The following is a 20,915-nucleotide window of genomic DNA, read 5'->3' as shown; positions in this document are numbered from 1 at the left end:
CCCCAATGTCCCTCAGAAAGTTATTGAATTTACATCAAAAAGGACAAACAAGGTTTTTAAAATAAACGATTTTATTAATTGCTCTACAAAAAATGTTATATATCTGCTTGAGTGCCCTTGTGGCCTCCAATATGTTGGAATGACCACAAGGTGCCTAAAGATGCGCTTAAGCGAGCATTGCAGAAACATCAAAAATGGATACCTGAATCATTCAGTATCCAAACACTTTATTATGCATAACAAAGACCCTAAAATGTTAAAATGTATTGGGATAAAAAAATGTGTTGTTCCATGGAGGGGTGGTAATATTAAAAAGATTTTAGGTAAAAAAGAAATGGAGTGGGTTCACACACTCCAAACCCTTGCCCCCCATGGTCTGAATGTTGATTTTGACTTGTTTAACTTCTTATAATTATTCACACTGCTGCTACTATTCCCTTTATCTATATTGTATTCTCTCTGGATTTTATCAGATTTTTACAGCTGCCACTTTAAGCCATCTTTTACTCTGTTTTATATTTCCCCTTTTCTATTCTCATCATGCCTGGTCACACTGCATTAGGTGATCAGACATGGTGTATTTCTTAAGATGTGGTTTTTATTTATATTTAATTATATATATTTCATACAACTAATTATATATATTTTATATATTTTTAATCCATTTTATTGTTCATTCCTCCAGCCGGCCGCAGCTTTGTGCGAGCCGACCGGCACTATGTTTCCGGTTTCTATGACGACGGCTGCTACCCGCCGCGTCATAGACCCAATCTCCCTCCCATGTCGACGGCCGCAGCCTTGTGCGAGCCGTCGTCCTTCCCCTTCACGTCAGCCGCATGTAAGAGTGCGTGCTGACGTGATTCAGACCGCGCCCCCTTCCCAGCCCATTCCCTATTAGGACGCCGGCAGCTGCGCAGTGCTAGCCGGTGTCCGACTACATTTCCCAATACCCCCCTGGTTGTTTATGCCGGTCATGTGACCGAGCTATATTTCATACATGGTTTCGATTTTCTTTTGTTAAAGAGTTCGTTTTATACATGTATTGGCACACTGTTGCAGCAATTATAGATTGTAACCACCTCATAACTGATTCTAACTGTTTTTATTATGATTTTTGACATTAGTTCTTACTCTCTCTGTGATTGGTTGCCTAATTTTTGGCGCCAATTTTAAAGTATTGTACTTGTTATTTAATGCTCTTTCTGCTAGGTATCAGGTTCTTTTTTCCCATATTGATAACGCCGTATTGGCGAAACGCGTTTATGGTTATAATATTATGTATTTTAAATATTAAAGTATAATTTGTTACTTTTAATTGTATTTTTTTTAATACATATTTATCCACTTTTTACCTGGCATTTTAATCATCACTCTGGACTCCAAGTAATCCTAGGTGGGGATAATACCACCAGCGCTATCAAAAGAGAGCAGCTGTTCTGCTCCCCCCTTGTGAGTACCCATTTTATTTCTTTATTTTACAATCAGCTTTTTATCCAGTGTGCACTATTGGTTGTTTCTTTCTACCCGAGTGCCTATTGTATCAAGAACGGAGGAAATTTCCCACAGACGGAGGATACCCACTGTATATCCCATAAGCGGGGATTATACCGCTGAACGCCCTTTCCACCTGAGCTGGTTTTAGCTCTCTCAAATGTGAGTTTACATTCACAAGTTTTATATATTTTATTCACTTATATTTTAACTTACTACACTATCCGGCTTCCTGTATATACCCTTTTGTCTCCTATATTTGAGTGGATCTACAAGGAAGAATCAAACAAGGACATCTATTGCAGACTGAATACTGCCGTACTAGACGACTGCACGGGACACTCTTAGATAAGACTTTCTCCCTTTTATCCATCTATTTTATTTGGACTATACTTTTTTGACTGTTGTTAGGCGCAGCTGTTATTGTTTTTTCTTTTTGTTATATCTCCCTTAAGGGTTTTAGAGGGATTCCCTTATCAAGTTGCTGCCTACTGTGTTATCCAGCGCTCACTCATTGTTTTGTCTTATATAAAGGAGAATGCCCCTAATACTTCTGACCCCTTTCTCACCACCAACCCAGCAATCTCTCATTATAGTCTTTAAAATCTCTTCTTATCTCCTAAACCTTTGCCCAACAGGGGTTTATAACTTATCACATAGAATGAGAGGTGTACACAGCTAACATAGTCAATCTTCAGAACAGGGGAGAAGTATAGAGCGGAGTCCAGAGTCTGTACAATATATAGACAAAATGTATATAGCCAACCTGGAACTGAGAATTCTGGATGCCTGATTGACAACTTTGAGGGGTAGTGTTATAACAAATGCCTGCAGTTATGAGCCCCACTGAGAGCTGAGATTTGATGCACTGTCAGCTTTGTAATCTTGCAATCTTAGACTGACCTTTACTTAAATAAAAATTAGAACATGTTATTTGCTAGGTGTTTATTTAGTGCAATATATTAATGGGAGAAGAAAAGAAAATGGCTGTGTGATTTTTAAATGACAAATCCTTTAATCTACTTTACCTTGCGATCAGGTTCTCAAGTAGGAATAATAACTTGGCTTGTAACTAGTTAATTCCTATAAAGAGTAAAATCAATTCGGAGACAAATTACTTTCTCACTGAGCACAGAATATGGAATATTTCATTTTTAGCCTAATTAGACTCTTCTTTTACGTAGGTGAGTTTTCAGCCTCTGATACATCGCTCACAGATATCCATGATAACCAGAGACAAGCCATGACTGACCCAGGCCTCATGCCGTTACCCGATGCTGCTTCTGACATTGAGTGGTCAAACTTGGTAGATGCTGCCAAAGCCTTTGAAGGTAAGATATTAGATCTATAAGCAGAATTGGTACTTAGTCACATATTTTTCCAATTTTTTGATTGCAAGGAAACTGTGTAAAACATTTAAAGCAACAACCAAAAAAGCAAGTACGTACAGCCCTAAAAACCACACGATATAGGAGAAACACTGGTCTATAAAAAAAAAAAAAAAGCGGTTAAATTCAAATCTGCACAAAACTTATGAATAGCCAATCAGACCAAAATGTAAAAAACATGTATTTGATGGTTCTAACTTTTGTTTTTACAATTACATTTGTATTTAGAGATTAATATAACACATACTCTTCAAACATTTTTGTGCAAGTGTGTCTCACATCACTCGTGGTTATGGCACTGTCCCCTGGTTCTGTCTGTCAATAATTATAATAAAAATGGGTACACATAAACAGGGTGATATTGTGGTAAAATGAACATATTGCAAAAGTCCCAAAAAAGGTCTTGGTCAGTAATGGGTTAAAGAGGTAGTCTAAGCCCCATAACAACTATAACTCTAATTGTAATTGTGTTTAAAGCAGGGTCCTCCTCAATCTATTGTTCCTGTTAACATTTTGTAATGCTCTCTAAATTTCCCCCCATTATAATGTCATAAAGCGCTGCGGAATATGCTGGCTCTATAAATGCCAATAGCAACTCATCACATTGGCTATATTGCCCAGATGTTTTGGTTGCCACCTCCCTAGTTTTTGTCAAACTATTCACTTTTGTCAATGCAAAGCGTAAGAAGCAGAGCCTGCCATTTAATTAGTTATAAATCAAGATGTATTTTAATTTCCTTTTTCTAGTCCAAAGAGCCTCGTTCTTTACTTCTACAGATGATGAGCCCAGACCTGGAAGCTCTGCATCTATCGGTGACCAATCAGAGGGCCAAGTTCCTGTTCAAGCCAACACGTATTACGGGTAGGTTATCCGTCTACCATTTTGCACATTGTTGGAACTATTGATTGTGAAATGCACATGATAAATGAGCTCCCGGTGTTTCCTAGTTGTAAAATTGCACTGGTCAATATTAAAAGGGACACTCCGGGCACCAATAAAACTTTAATGCATTTGGTAGGGTTTGCCTCATTAATATACTACTTTTTTTTTTTTTTTTATGCAAATACTACTAAGTCAAGCATGCAAAAAAGTTATGTTTTGCAAAATGCTGCACCCTAAGCCTGACTCTTTAGCCACTCTCACTGAGCTGCATAGTGAAGTCTGTGATTGGACAGCCTGGGCTGGTTTAGAAGGGGAGGGTTTTAAAAGACTTTAGACAAGAGATCTGCTGCCTTTGCAAGCAATTTTAATACAACCCCAATTAAAAATAATTAAATATATGCTTGTTTTTATTGGGGATATATCTACTAAACATTTATTTTTTATGGATTTGGGCAGCGCAGTGTCCCTTTTCCTAAAGGACGTGATGCAGCCTCCTAAGACATTTGGATATATTTGGAATATCTTGTTAATTAAGTATGTAAGAGAGTATATTTTTCACATTAAAAAAACATTCTTTAACAGCTTGTTTAGCCTGTTCTATGTTCTAAAATATTAAATTGTGCGGTCTATCGTAAGCCACATTAACCAATACTTTTAATGCGCCTGTTAAAGCTATTGTGGCTCTGCAGGATTATATGTCATGTATATTCATATGCACAAGAAAAAATAAAGAATAAAAAAAAAAAAAATTCTTTAAATATACATACAACATCCTAATACGGATTCTCTCATATATGAAGTTCTTGGAATTCTCTTTTTACAATCTTTAATACAGAGAAACTTAATCAAGGACTGTAAGGATACAATTACTGAAATATAATGCTTTGCACATAGTAAAATCACCTTACCGTAATATGACAATTCTCCATTCAAGAGAAAAAAATGTGATATGATTGGAGGAGTTTTAAATTACCTTTAATTAAATTCTCTTCACCTGAAATCTAGTATACAGAAAGAAAAAAAACTAAACAAAAACCAAGATGGTTCTGGTACACAAGGCCATAACACATAGATTCAGATACATATGAAATGTTATTTATTTACAACTATGACAATTCCTATCTGCAACCTCTGTCCAGACAAAATTGTCATTTTTGTTTTCATTAAAAGAAAGTTGTATTCCTCACACTATAGGTCGCTCTGCCCCCCTTGCGGCAGGAAGGCAGTGCTGCAACGCTTTCCTTTGGGAATTTTACTGAAGCTGGATGTCCTTATGCACAGCATGAGGACATCCAGTGTTAACTAGGTTACCAAAATTCCGGTAAGATCCCGGAAGTGCTTCTTGTGGCTGTCTGACAGCCACTAGAGGCAGTCTTAGCCCTGCAATGTAATCATTGCAGTTTCTCAACAACATTCACATTGCAGGACTAAGTGGGACTGGGACACTGCATCCCGACCACTTCAATGAGCTAAAGTGGTCTGGTTGCCTATAGTGTCCCTTTAAATAATGAGATAACTAGGCATACTGAAAAGAAAAATACATTAAATATTACTTTCCAGGACACCCAAAATACTCAGCATAAAAACCATCCCCAGATTCTAAGTGCTTGGTAATGAAGGGATTGATGACATCATATGTTTCTGTGTGTTTATAGGGAATGCACCATGTACATTGGTCCTACCCTTCTTCCTGTTTTCAGGCCTTTTTCTGAGACAAGTCTATTAAAAAGAACAATATATTATCAGTTACTGAAGTGTTGCAATGATGCCCCTTATGGTGTGACAGTTTGATAATGATGAATGCTTTGTAAAGGTCTATGCAGATGAGCATTGCAAAACCAACTAAATGGAGAGATTTATTCTATACGAGTATTCTTAGTTTTGCAAGAACAGCAATGGTTTCATGGCATGGTTAACACGTCTCTAGTGTCTGTCTTCCTAACAGCCGCTAGAAGTGCTTCAGTTCAACTCCGTTATAGATCAAATGATTCTCATTGAGTTCATTTGGTTGGTGAGGTGCAACGTTTTGCCGCAGATGTGACTAGCCTCCCAGTGCTTCTCTATGGGGAAGAATGGAATTGGCTGAGATCATCAATCTTGACAATCTCAGGCAGGGGGGTGGGGCGTCCACAGCAAGGGAGTTAAGGTAAGTAAAACTCACCTTTTTACTTCATTCTGATGGGACTCTCAATCTAGATAGTCCAGCTCGATATTGCGTACCTGTTTGTCTCTAAGCATTCAAACAGTAATCTGACTGCCTTTATTGTGAAGGTATCTAAACAGTACAAAATGTAATAATCCTAGCAACCATGCAAGTCAAGCCTGCACCCTAAAATATTGTCTAATCCAGGCCAGCTGGTCAAGCCCACCTGATGTAGACTTTAAAGGGAAACTATGTCCCTACAAACTTCTGCAGTGAACGATGATCCAACCCGTTTTGCCCAGCATTTATTTCATTGTTAATGTTGGGCATTGCCAAATCAAATGCTCCTCATCGACAACCATTGATGTCATATTTCCAGTCCAGAGCTCCTCATAGAGGTAGATAGTTTTTGTGAGCTATCAATTTGTATTTAAAGGAACACCAAAGCGTTAGGAATACACACAAAGTCCTAATGCTATAGTGTTCTCCTACCTCTATGGAAGACGGGTACTAGATGTGAATGTATTTAACCTTTCCGTGCAAGCATTGTTGTTTTAACAAAATGGCAATGTTGTATATAGAAGGACGTGCACACAGACCACTTCATTAAGATGAAGTGATCTTGGTGACCATATATATATATATATATATATATATATATATATATATATATATATATATATATATATATACACATTCATTCTCTCTCTTTCTCTCCACTCCCCCCCCAAAGAAACATAGAATGTGACGGCAGATAAGAACCATTGGGCCCATCTAGTCTGCCCAATACTTTCATTAATTCTATGGTTTTACATATCAGGACATAATAGCAATCATCTGTTCCTTAGCAGGTCTCAAGATTAGGTAAATACAGCCTCAGGTGAAAAACAACACATGACATATTACAACATGTCATGATTTATTTACCAAAAATAAAGCCAAAGTGGAGAAGCTATGTGTGAAAACCAAAGCACACCTTCAATAGCTTGTAGAACCACCTTTTACAGCAAAAACGTAAAGTAATCATTTTCTGTATGATCTTCTGAGTCTCTCACATTGTTGTGGAGGAATTTTGGCCCACTCTTATTTACAACGTTGTTTCAGTTCATTATAATTTGTTTATGCCTAGGGTCCCGCCATAGCATTTCAATCAGGTTGAGGTCTGGACTTTGCAACACCTTGAGTATTTTCTTTTTCAAACATGCTGTTGTAAACCTCTCCACTTTGTTTCCATCTGTCCAGAGAACATTGTTCCTGAAGTGTCTTGTTCACATGCAACTTTGCAAACCTAAGCCGTGTTGCCATGTTCTCTTTAGAAAGAAGAGGCTTTCTATTGGCAACCCTTCCAAACAAACCATACGTGTTCAATCTTTTTCTTGAATTGAATAACATTTAACATGCTAACTGAGGTCTGGAGAGTCTGAGATTTAACTCTTGGATTTTTGCAGTTTCTCTGAGCATTGCATGGTATGACTTTGGGTTGAATTTGCTGGGACGTCAACTCTTGGGAAGATTAGCAACTGTCTTTTGAATAACCTTTCTCACTGTAGAATGATGGACTTTAAATTGATTGGAAATCCCTTTCCCAGTTTGATGGGCAGCAACAATTGCTTCTCTAAGATCATTGCTGACGTCTTTTCTCTTCGGCGTTGTATTAACACACACCTGAATGCTCCAGACCAACAAACTGCTAAAATCTCGGATTTTATAGATTTGGTCACATTTACTGATGATCAATGAATCAAGGGCATTTGATGAGCAGCACCTGTCTGCTACGTTGCCTCTTACTTCCTATGGAATCGGTAAGGGTGTACTTGGTTTTTCACACATGGCTTCTCCATTTTGGCTTTATTTTAATAAATCATGACACAGTGTAATACGTCATGTGTGGTTTTTCATCTGAGGTTGTATTTACCTAATTTTGAGAAACGCTAAGAATCAGATGATTATGTCCTGACACGTAAAACCATAGAACTGAAAGAGGGTGTACTTTCATTTTCCCATTACTGTAAATAAAAAAATCACGCTTTAGACCTATATAAATTCAAATGCGCCTTTTAAATAATTTTTACATGTCCATTAAGATGGTGAATTACTATAGAAGGCTATTAAGACTAAAATACATATGATGTTCAACTATGCATGGGGTTATTTTGTATGGAATTACATTTAACATATATATATATGTGATGTAATTAGATAGTGAGACAAACACTTGCTAAATAGCTTAAATGGATAATGTAATTTAAGGAATATAAATTTGTATTCCTTACACTATAGCTCCCTCTCATCATCGTCCCCCACCTCTTAGGTATTGAGAAGGTGCCGACCTCCCTTGGTGCTGGGTTGGCGCTCCATCTCCTTAGGCATCACCCGAATGGCATTGCTGCAATTCTCTCCTATGGGAATTTAACAGACGCTGGATGTCCTCATGCAGAGCGTGAGGACATCCAGTGTCAGGTGACCAAACGTTGTCTAGCACGCAGGAAGTGCCTTTAGTGGCCAACTGCAGGATTAAGACTGCCTGTACAGGCTGTCAATGTAATGATTGCAGTTACTCTAAAACTGCAATGATTTACATTGCAGGACTAAGGGGCGTTGGAACACTGCATCCAGACCACTTCAATGAGATAAAGCAGTCTTGGTGCCTATAGTGTCCCTTTAACAAGCCTCGGCTGGAATCTGAGCATGATAAAAAAAAGCACTCAAGCAGGAGCAGGTTACTTCTTGCTCTCAATTAGATAGGAGATAAATACCCCCAAAAAGTGTATTTTTTATTTATTTATTTAGTTGGGTTTTTTTTTAAACCCAAACTAGTTATGATTTTTCTTTGTCTGGGACATATAGAGTTGGTAAATTATAGAAACAGCAAGTGAACGGGCACAGAGAATGCTTCTTGTGGAGCTTAGAGCTTGAAAAGATCTACTGTTTGGCCACCCATGCGTTAAAACATTTCAATACATACAACATAGAAAAATGCATATGAGGCATTTGTTACTTTTTCATACACCAGATTCTTTACATTGTGCAAGGCAGCAAACATCTGGTCTTAAGAGAGTCATTTCTCAAATCTGTCTAAAATGTGCTCTTGTGATGAATGTGTCAGCACTCAGGACTAGCCATACGGTCAGATTTGCTTATCCAGCTTGTTTACAAAGGAAGAGAAATCAAGACCGTGTGATACTTTCAGGCTTGAGAAACTTTGCACTTGTATTCTCCAATAAAACATTACTCGCTGGAATTAAGTGTGCCTGGTTCTTCCTTTTGTTTACTTTAAATCTTTCAGTTGTTTCTTCCAGAATATTTTTGGCGCTGTGCAATCTAGTTTGGAAATATTCCATAGGATTTCATTTGTTTGTAATTAGTTGCTCAATTTTGTAATTTTTAATATTCCTGAAATGTTCTTCTATACGTTTATGCAAGACCTTTTTTGTGTGGCCATACTGATATGTTCGTGTGGGTTATACTATAATCACATTTCTGGAGTGACATTAAATCCTTTATTTAGTAAACCTTTCTCTTTATACTTGGTTCATTAAAGTAACACTATAGGCACCCAGACCACTTCATCTCATTAAAGTGGTCTGGGTGCAGTGTTACTGTCCCCTTATCCTCGCAATGTTAATTATTGCAGTTATTGATAAACTGCACTAATTACCTTGTAGGGTTAACTACACCTCTAGTGGCTGTCAATCAGATGCATACACATTGTCTCCTCCATGTATGGGACAAACAGGTTTATTAACCCTCCCAGTGCAGAGGGAGGGGTCCATTGTAGGTCACTCTAGTGGTAGGAAAAATAACTTTATTCTCCTAGCACTATAATTTTTTTTAAGGGAAACTATAGTGGTTTTTTGCTATGTGTATTCTGTACACCAGTGGTAGTCAACCTTTTTCCACCTACCGCCCACTAATGCATCTTTTTGGTTGAAAAAATTTCCTTACCGCCCACCAGTTTTCGCGCAAATGCGGAATATTTTTTAGAAAGGAGGGTGTTTTAAAAAATTAAAATAAATGTACGTACATTTATCTTTTTATTTCTACTTAATGCAGGTTTATAAGGTTTTTAACTTTATAAAGTTTAATGAGAAAACAATAAAGTAAATTGAAATTACCTTTACTAGTGATTAATGAGATCCTTGAGGTTGATGCTGCGAGACTAAATATTTGAAATCTGGTTCGATTTTCGTAAGGAACAAACGAAGGTCTCTTTCAGTGATATTCAGACGACTTTTCTGTTTGCGCATAATATGATTTCTCATTTGTGCGTCAGCTCATCTCCTCTCCCTCCTCAATTCCCCTCCCCACCTTTTTTTCCCTTTTTTCTATTTTTAACCTTCCTTATAGCAATGCCCAGTAGGAAGGCTGAGCTAGGTAGCCCACTTATTATAGTCCACTATAACAGACAGGCACACAGACAGACACACACCAAGACACATACATACACATACGACACACATACAGACACACACATACAGACACACACACAAGACAAACACACGACACACATACAGACACACACACAAGACAAACATACGACACACATACAGACACACACATACAGACAGGCACACATACACACACAAAGACACAGGCACACACACACACGACACATACATACATACAAACAGACACACACAGACATGCACACACACATGCAGACACACACATAAGACATACATAGACACACACACACATGCAGACACACATACAATGACACATACATACAAAGACAAGACACCCATACATACAGACACACACACACACACAAGACATACATACACAAGACATACAAAGACACACACACACAAGACATACCTACACAAGACATACAAAGACACACACACACAAGACATACCTACAAAGACACACACACACACACACACACACATTATATTTAAGTCACCCTCCTGTTTCCTACCTTTAAGGTGCAGTAGGGTGACTTTTCCTGGGGTCCAGTGGTGGCTCAGGTGGATGGGAGTCAGAGTTCCCACTCTGACTCCTTCTGCTTCCTCTCGCGCGGCTCTCAGTTTTGGCTGGGAGGAGTGACCGGGGAATCACTTCCTCCCAGCTCTGTGATGTCATCACAGGGGGCCCGGTAACGCTGTTAAAGCGCCCAGCGCTGACCGGGCCCCCTTACAATCCGCATCCATCGGGTGGCCCTGACAGCATGGGCCACCCGATGGACACTTTGGAAGGGGGCGGCCGGAGCCGCAAATGGTCACAGCGGTATCCAGTCGCACGGGTACCGCCGGCTCGCACTCGCCCGCCCGATCAACCTGGAAATCCCTACCGCCCACCTGGAATCCTGAAACGCCCACTAGTGGGCGGTAGGGCCCAGGTTGACAACCCATGCTGTACACTTTGTGTACTGTGTATTCTGTACGCCAGACAGGTACCACAGCCATAACGCCTTTTCCTTAATTTTAGAAGGTGGTTCTGTTTTTCTTTATTATGATTTCTTACCAGCTTTGTTTTAAATTGGGGATCCCCTACAAATTATCCTTGGCAATTCTGATAAAATATCATGTAATAGTGAGTCCTGCCCTAGTATTGGCCAATATTTTCTAGAAAAACCTAGTTAGTTTACGACTCGAAGTGTAGTTACATAAAATAGGTACATCTTTCATTTTGTTCTGTGTATCTTTTTCCTTGTAATTTAGAAGTGTATTCCTCCCTGTCCCTAATCTGTGTTTATAACTTTTTTCAAGTTTAGATTTAGGATATGCCCTAATTACAAATACCTTTTATTTTAGGGGCCTGATCCATGTATGTCTCTAGGTCTGTACATTTCCTTCTTACTCAAAGGAAATGTAACCTCGGCACACCAGCTAACAGGGAAAAATTACAACTAGTTAACTGGACATAACGGTTTTCATCCACTGGTTTAAAATATGTACTAGTTTTAACCATTTTATTTTCAACATAAATCTTCAAATCTAAAAAGCTAACTAGATCTTTGCTATAATTTACGGTCTATGAGATGCCACAATTATTATTATACACGTCTTGTTCTTCCTGTTTGGAATAACCTTTGTAATTTTGTGCTTCAAATGTAACCACATTTTAGAAACATAGAATGTGACAGCAGATAAGAACCATTCGGCCCATCTAGTCTGCCCAATTTTCTAAATACTTTCATTAGTCTCTGGCCTTATCTTATAGTTAGGATAGCCTTATGCCTATCCCACGCATGTTTAAACTCCTTTACTGTGTTAACCTCTACCACTTCAGCTGGAAGGCTATTCCATGCATCCACTACCCTCTCAGTAAAGTAATACTTCCTGATATTATTTTTAAACCTTTGCCCCTCTAATTTAAGACTTTGTCCTCTTGTTGTGGTAGTTTTGCTTCTTTTAAATATAGTCTCCTCCTTTACTGTGTTGATTCCCTTTATGTATTTAAATGTTTCTATCATATCCCCCCTGTCTCGTCTTTCCTCCAAGCTATACATGTTAAGATCCTTTAACCTTTCCTGGTAAGTTTTATCCTGCAATCCATGAACCAGTTTAGTAGTCCTTCTTTGAACTCTCTCTAAGGTATCAATATCCTTCTGGAGATACGGTCTCCCGTACTGCGTACAATACTCCAAGTGAGGTCTCACCAGTGTTCTGTACAATGGCATGATCACTTCCCTCTTTCTACTGCTAATCAATCTCCCTATACAACCAAGCATTCTGCTAGCATTTCCTGCTGCTCTATTACATTGTCTGCCTACATTTAAGTCATCAGAAATAATCACCCCTAAATCCCTTTCCTCAGATGTTGAGGTTAGGACTCTATCAAATATTCTGTACTCTGACCGTGGTTTTTTACGTCCAAGATGCATTATCTTGCACTTATCCACATTAAATGTGACCATTTTTCTAGTTTAGCTAAATCGTTTGCCATTTGGCTTATCCCTCCTGGACCTCAACCCTGTTACATATCTTAGTATCATCAGCAAAAAGACATACCTTACCATCAAGACCTTCTGCAATATCACTAATAAAAATATTAAAGAGAATGGGTCCAAGTACAGATCCCTGAGTTACCCCACTGGTGACAAGCCCATGCTTTGAATATATACTCCATTGACTACAACTCTCTGTTGCCTGTCACTCAGCCACTGCCTTACCCATTCAACAATATTGGAATCCAAACTTAAAGATCGCAGTTTATTGATAATCCTATGTGAAACTGTGTCAAAAGCCTTACTGAAATCAAGTTAAAGGGAAACTACAGTGCCAGGAAAACAATCCATTTTCCTGGCACTGCAGGTCCCCTCTCCCTCCCACCCCCCAATCCCCGGTTTCTGAAGGGCTGAAAACCCCTTCAGTGACTTACCTGAGGCAGCGACGATGTCCCTCGTCGCTGCTTCCTCCTCCGCCGCCGCTCCTCCTCTGCAATGCGCTGGCCGGTGGGCGAGACTGATCCCGCCCAACGGCCGGGGAGACCTAATGTGCATGCGCGGCAATGCCGCGCATGCGCATTAGCGCTCCCCCTAGGAAAGCATTGAAAATGCATTTCAATGCTTTCCTATGGGGAAATGAGCGACGCTGGAAGTCCTCACATAGCGTGAAGACGTCCAGGGACGCTCTAGCACAGGTTTCCTGTGCTAGAAACCAGGAAGTGCCCTGTAGTGGCGGTCTAGTAGACCGCCACTAGAGGTGGAGTTAACCCTGCAATGTAATTATTGCAGTTTATAAAAAAAACTGCAATAATTACACTTGCAGGGTTAAGAGTAGTGGGAGTTGGCACCCAGACCACTCCAATGGGCAGAAGTGGTCTGGGTGCCTGGAGTGTCCCTTTAAGCAATGTCTACAGCATCACCCTGATCTATTATTTTAGTTACCCAATCAAAAAAATCAATAAGATTAGTTTGGCATGATCTCCCTTTAGTAAACCCATGCTGTCTCTGATCTTGAAATCCATGTGATTTTAGATGTTCAACAATCCTGTCCTTTAACATGGTTTCCATTACTTTCCCAACTACTGAACTAAGGCTTACTGGCCTATAGTTGCCCGACTCCTCCCTACTACCTTTCTTGTGAATGGGCACAACATTCGCTAACTACCAATGATTGGTTAAATAAATCTGTTAATGATTTTGCTAGTACACCGCTAAGCTCTTTAATAACTTTGGGTGTATTCCATCAGGTCCCATTGACTTATTTGTCTTTTCTTTTGACAGTTGAAATAGAACCTCTTCCTCTGTAAACACACATGTAACAAATGACCCATTTGTCCTTTTTCCTAACCGAGGCCCCTTTCCTTCATTTTCATCGGTAAACACTGAACAAAAATATTCATTGGGGAAGTCAGCTAGACCTTTATCCTCTTCTACATACCTTCCTTCTTTTGTTTTTAATCTAACTAATCCTTGTTTTACTTTCTTTTTCTCATTTATCTAAAAAAAAAATCCCTTTTTTACTGACTGTGCTATTTTCTCTTCTGTGTGTGATTTGGAAGCTCTTATAACTTGCTTAGCCTGTTTCTGCCTATTCTTATAGATCATTCTGTGTTCCTCACGCTGGGTTTTTTATAGTTACAAAATGCTAACTTTTTGTTTTTTTTACTATTTTGGCCACATCTGCAGAGTACCACAGTGGTTTCTTGAATTTTTTGCTTTTACCGACAAGCCTAATGCAATTTTCTGTTGCCTTCAGCAGTGCAACTTTTAAATAATCCCATTTCTCTTGGACTCCATTTAAATTGATCCAGTCTGATAATGACTCCTTTACACATATTAATTTTAGAAAAGTCTGTTTTTCTAAAGTCTAAAACTTTTGTTTTTGTGTGGTGTGACTCAGTCACTGTTCTTATATTAAACCACACTGACTGATGATCACTGGATCCTAAACTTTCACCTACAGTAATATCTAAGACTAAATCTAGTATGGCCTCTTTACGAGTTGGCTCCTCAACGACTTGTTTTAGAGACAATCCCAGTAGAGAGTTTAGAATATGTGTGCTCCTGGAACAAGCAGCTATTTTGGTTTTCCAATTCACATCAGGGAGATTAAAGTCACCCATGATAATAACTTACCCCTTGATTGTCATTTTAGCTATTTCCTCAACTAGTAGATTATCTAACTCTTCTATTTGTCGTGGGGGGGCTATAAATCACACCTACACGAGTTACTGTGTGATTACCAAATTCTAACGTAACCCAAACGGACTCTATGTTCGCCTCACTAACCTTTATTAGGCTAGATTTTATGCTATCCTTTACATAGAGGGCCACCCCTCCCCCTTTCTTGCCTTCCCTGTCTTTTCTATATAAAGAGTACCCTGGTATTGCTATGTCCCAGTCATTTTTTTCATTATACCATGTCTCGGTAACAGCCACTAAATCTACCGTATATACTCGAGTATAAGCCGACCCGAATATAAGCCGAGGCCCCTAATTTTACCCCAAAAAACTGGGAAAACTTATTGACTCGAGTATAAGACTAGGGTGGGAAATGCAGTAGCTACTGGTAAATTTCTAAATAAAATTAGATCCTAAAAAATGGATATTAATTGAATATTTATTTACAGTGTGTGTATATGAGTGCAGCGTGTGTGTATATGAGTGCAGTGTGTGTGTGTGTGTGTGTAGCTGAGCCTTGGTGGGGGGTGGGCAATTTTATTATTTTTTTTTAATTATTTAAATAATTTTTTATTATTATTTTTGTTTTATTTAATTATTATTATTATTTTATTTTATTAAAAAAAATTTCGTCCCCCCTCCCTGATTGATACATGGCAGGGAGGGGGGCTCTCCTTCCCTTGTGGTCCAGTGGCATTGGCAGTAAAGTGGGGGAGGGAGGGGGGCTGTCAGAGAGCACTTACCTCTCTTGCAGCTCCTGTCAGCTCCCTCCTCCTCCGCGCCGGACCATGCAGCTTCTCTGTCAGCTCACACTGTAAGTCTCGCGAGAGCCGCACTATGACCCCGCGGCTCTCGCGAGACTTGCACTGGGAGCTGACCGAGGTGCTGAACGGACCGCCGCGGTGGAGGAGAGAGCTGACAGGAGCTGCAGGAGAGGTAAGTAACCGCTCTGCAGCCCCCACAGCCCCCTGTCTGTATTATGGCAATGCAAATTGCCATAATACAGACATTGACTCGAGTATAAGCAGAGTTGGGTTTTTTCAGCACAAAAAAATGTGCTGAAAAACTCTGCTTATACTCTAGTATATACGGTACATTCTCAGTTGCCATTATTGCCACAAATTCATGGATCTTATTCCCTAAACTGCAAGCATTTGTAGACATGACTCTAAGCTTATAATTTTTTAACACACTCGCTACAGGCACCTTCTGTCCTTGTTTTGGGGGGCAATTGGATTGATGTTTTATCACCGTTTTGCCCCCCCCCCCTAGTTTAAATACATCCTAGCAAAACCTCTGTACTGCTCACTGAGAACATTTGTTCCCTTTTGAGAAAGATGCAAACCATTTTTTTCCATTCCAAATAGAGCTACCATGAGAAATAAAGCCAAATCCTTGCTCCCAACACCATTCACCAAGCCACAAGTTCAAGTCCCTAATACGTATCTGCCTGTCGTTCTGAGTGTTATGCACAGGTAGAACTTCAGAGAATGACAGTGTGGAAGCAACCTGCCGTAAATCATTGGCAAAAACATTAAAAACTTCCTTTAATTCTGAAACCTCATTGCAAGCCAAGTAATTTGTCCCTAGATGGACAAGAACATCCAATTCCCCTTCTTGCTTTGCTCGCTTAACAATAATACATGTATCAGAATGTTATAATTGGCTTGTAATATGCAAACAATATCCACAAGGAATTTAGCTCTGTACGGTGGTGTTTTTATTGTATTCCTATGTATATATATATCTATGTTTTGTTATTTCAGGAAAGATTCTCCCACCTGTCTTACATCGAAGGTTGAACAGCTAGAAAGTATGCTGAAAATGCTCCAATATGACCTTAAAAAGGTAAGTGTCACAGAAAGAAAGTGTGTGCAATCATTGATGTTAAAGTTCACCTTTTCAGTGGCTGGATCATTTTTAATTTAGTGGATTCTAGAACCTAGACCAATTTTCAGAACTTTGTGATTTATTTGTAAAGCAAGGACGGCCAAAATGTACACTACCCATGATTATTTATATAAGAAAGGGAGCACCATAAATGCTGCAGTTTATTGGAGTGGTTATGGCACATGTCCTGCCTTTGCCGGACTCATAACGAGGAAGGATGTTGACACTTTGCTGCTGTGTGCATCAGGATTTTATATGATAATGCTTGGCAATAGGTGAACCAGATAAGGTCTCCTGTTTCTTGATTGCTACAGGTACTGGGGATATGTGTATGGTTCCAAAGGGAGGCCAGGAATAGAAATATGTGACTAAATTAAAATAAAAAAATACCACTGCAATCAGCTCCCAGGGATCCAGTATTACATTATGCGACATTGAAATCTGGTACCTAAAAACGTTACGCCAAAATGAACTATTTATCAAAGCATAGACTGTCATTGATCCTAAAGCCTTTCAGATATCATGTCATTGAAGTATTTAGGCTCCCTTCACTGGACTAAATAGTACCTACAGGTGATGCTCGAAAAATTATATAATATATAATATATAGAATATTGTGCAAAAGTTCATTTATTTCAGTAATGCAACGTAAAAGGGGAAACTAATATATGAGATAGACGCATTACATGCAAAGCAAGATAGTTCAAGCCGTGATTTGTCATAAGTGCGATGATTATGGCTTACAGCTCATGAAAACCCCAAAATCCACAATCTCAGTAAAAGGTGCAATATTCTAGGCTCACAGTGTCCCACTCTAATCAGCTAAGTAAGCCATAACACCTGCAAAGGGTTTCTGAGCCTTTAAATGGTCTTTCAGTCTGGAAAGTTATGTGGAAGGGAAAAGTGTGAAAGATAAAGGTGCACAAGCAGCAGGGACAACCGCAGCCTCGAGAAGATTGTCCGGAAAAGGCCATTCAAAAGTGTTGGGGACTTTCACAAGGAGTGGACAAGAGCCACCACACACAGACAGATCCTGGACATGTCTTCAGATGTCGTATTCCTCTTGTCAAGCCGCTCCTGAACAACAAACAACATGAGAAGCGTCTTACCTGGGCTAAAGAAAAACAGACCTGGTCTGTTGCTCAGTGGTCCAAAGTCCTCTTTTCTGATAAGAGCAACTTTTGCGTCTCATTTGGAAACCAAGGACCCAGAGTCTGGAGGAAGAATGGAGAGGCACACACTGCAAGATACTTGAAGTCCAGTGTGAAGTTTCCACAGTCTGTGTTGATTTGGGGAGCCATGTTATCTGCTGATGTTGGTCCACTGTGCTTCATTAAGTCCAGGGTCAACGCAGCCATCTACTAGGAGATTTTGGAGCACTTCATGCTTCCTTCCGCAGACTAGCTTTATGGGGATGCTGACTTCATTTTCCAGCAGGACTTGGCACCTGCCCACACTGCCAAAAGCACCTAAGCCTGGTTCAATGACCGTGGGATTACTGTGCTTGATTTGGCAGCAAACTCGCCTGACCTGAACCCCATAGAGAATCTATGGGGCATTGCCAAGAGAAAGATGAGACATGAGACCGAACAATGCAGAAGAGCTGAAGGCCGATATTGAAGCATCCTGGTCTTCCATAACACGTCAGCAGTGCCACAGGCTGGTAGCTTCCATGCCACGCCGCATTGAGGCAGTAATTGCTGCAAAATGGGCCCAAACCAAGTACTGAGTCCATATGCATGCTTATACTTTGCAGAGGTCCGATATTGTTCTATGTACACTCCTTGTTTTATTGATTGCATGGAATATTCTATTTACTGAGATTGTCGATTTGGGGTTTTCATGAGCTGTAAGCCATAATCATCGCACTTATGACAAATCATGGCTTGAACTATCTTGCTTTCCATGTAATGCGTCTATCTCATATATTAGTTTCCCCTTTTACGTTGCATTACTGAAATAAATGAACTTTTGCACGATATTCTAATTTTTCGAGTATCACCTGTACATTTGCAAAGTACCCTCAGCAAATGATTTGTGTTTCAAATCAATAAGTGATCTCTGTGGTAAGAAGTGATCTCAGTGGTAATAAGTGAAATCAAGAAGTGATCTCAGTGGTAATAAGTGAAATCAATAAGTGATATCAGTGGTAATCTCTGCTCTGGAGATAGATTTGAATGGATCTGTAGACCTCTTCTGACAGAGAGCTACAAGCTCTTGCTTTACCAGGTCTCAAAAAGTATCAACTAGAGATCCCCTGAAATGCACAGGGTAGAAGTTAAATAATCATAAATGTCCTTTGAACTATAGAGCAAAGAATGTAAAATCTGTGCATTACACAAATCCAAATAAGATGTATCCTGTCTTGCCCGTTTAAAATAACCCACATTAACAGTCAAATATTGTAGTGGGAGATACCTGATCTACGGCTTTAAATATCTTTTGTTCAAAGTAAGTTTCCTCATATGTACATTGATAATAGTGTTAAATAGATGGAATTTATTAACTGAAGCAAACAAAGCAAGTAAAGGTATTTGATTACTAGCTCGGGAGAAGGACAAATTCAGAATATTCTATAGATCTCTTAACATCTGTACTTTTCGTTTCCTGTGTCATCTCCTTTTCTGTCCACTAAAGGGTCTCCTATGAGGCCTGTGATGTTTGTTGTTTTGTATTAGTTATATTACCATCAACACATGTATGGCATATTAGGCCTAATCTTCGGCTGATGTGTAATTAGACGCCATAGATGTACTTGTCGTTTAACCATCAGATTACTCAAATTCTGCACTAGAGAATGACTTGATGAAAGAATTAGTCACTTGAAGCTCTTTCATCATAGTATACAGTTAAGATTTTGTAACGGTTGCAGATAAAGTATGTTTTAAACTTTGTACTTATTTCTCCTCATACTTCCTTTTTTACATTTTCTAATGAAGCCCATTGATCTAAAAGAGCAATCTAACAAAGGTTTATCTTCTCCCAAAAAAAAATAAATGGGAAATTTCACTTGAGCTTAGAAGTGATCTGGGTGCAGTGTCCCTGTGCCACTAAGTCCTGCAATTTAAATCATTGCAGTTTTAAAGAAACTTTAATGATTGCATTGCTGGGCTATGGCTGCTTCTATTGCCTGTCAGTCAGACAGCCACTAGCGACACTTCCTGGTGGCTTACAGACTTTTCATCCCCTGACGCTGGATGTCCTCGCGCTCTGCAATAAGTCATCCAGCGTCAGTTAAATTCCCTCTCTCCAGTCGAACGATGTCTAAGGAGGTGGACTCTGTGCTGGAATAGAGTAAAGAAAAGTTTTTTTAAAATGTTTAACCCTTTCCAACTTTGTATTCCTTAAAGGACCACTCTAGGCACCCAGACCACTTCAGCTTCATGAAGTGGTCTGGGTACCAGGTCCAGCTAGGGCTAACCCATTTTTGGGTTAAGCCTTCCCCCTAATCCTCTAGTGGCTGTCTCATTGAAAATCACAGTGAGAGCACGCAAGCGTCCATAGGAAAGCATTGTAAATGCTTTCCTATGCGACCGGCTGAATGTGCGCGCAGCTCTTGCCGCACGTGCGCATTCAGCCGACGGGGCGGAACGGAGGAGGATCGGAGGCAGAGATCTCCCCGCCCAGCGCTGGAAAAAGGTAAGTTTTACCCCTTTTCAGAGCCGGGCGGGAGGGGGACCCTGAGGGTGGGGGCACCCTCAGGGCACTATAGTGCCAGGAAAACAAGTGTTTTCCTGGCACTAGAGTGGTCCTTTAACCTACAGAATCCCTTTAATCTTTTTGTAGATTTTTTTTGTATCCTTTTTGGTAGGATTAATTCCAATTACAGTTTGGCTATTTAAGTCTAATTTTTGGAATTCACATTGAATTTCTGGCAATACACACTTTGGTGGAACTTATTTTGGTGGAACTTATTTTTTTGTCATACCTTGTGTCCCATTCTGCCTCTCATGGAATAGATATAAAGGAACAAATTGTCATTATGTAAGTATAGAATGTACAACTTCCACTTCTTTTTTGATGTCACTGTGCCGCAAAAATATAGAA

General features: G+C 39.5%; 1 protein-coding gene across 7 annotated transcripts in view; it reads left to right on the top strand.

Annotated features, from left to right (window-relative positions):
* Nucleotides 1–20,915, top strand: part of SIPA1L1 (signal induced proliferation associated 1 like 1) — a 284,823-nt gene that overhangs the window by 262,996 nt on the left and 912 nt on the right. For 6 of the 7 annotated variants that reach the window (XM_063439713.1, XM_063439716.1, XM_063439717.1 and 3 more), the window contains 3 exons: nt 2,676–2,822; nt 3,627–3,741; nt 16,745–16,826. In XM_063439713.1, coding sequence (XP_063295783.1) covers nt 2,676–2,822; nt 3,627–3,741; nt 16,745–16,826 — 344 coding nt within the window. The remainder of the gene's footprint in view (nt 1–2,675; nt 2,823–3,626; nt 3,742–16,744; nt 16,827–20,915) is intronic. The other variant, XM_063439715.1, reaches the window with a different exon arrangement.

This window comes from Pelobates fuscus, chromosome 13, assembly GCF_036172605.1.
Source record: "Pelobates fuscus isolate aPelFus1 chromosome 13, aPelFus1.pri, whole genome shotgun sequence".
Lineage (NCBI taxonomy): Eukaryota > Metazoa > Chordata > Amphibia > Anura > Pelobatidae > Pelobates > Pelobates fuscus.
The sequence above is the reverse complement of the archived record's forward strand: the minus strand, read 5'-3'. Positions and strand labels throughout refer to the sequence as shown.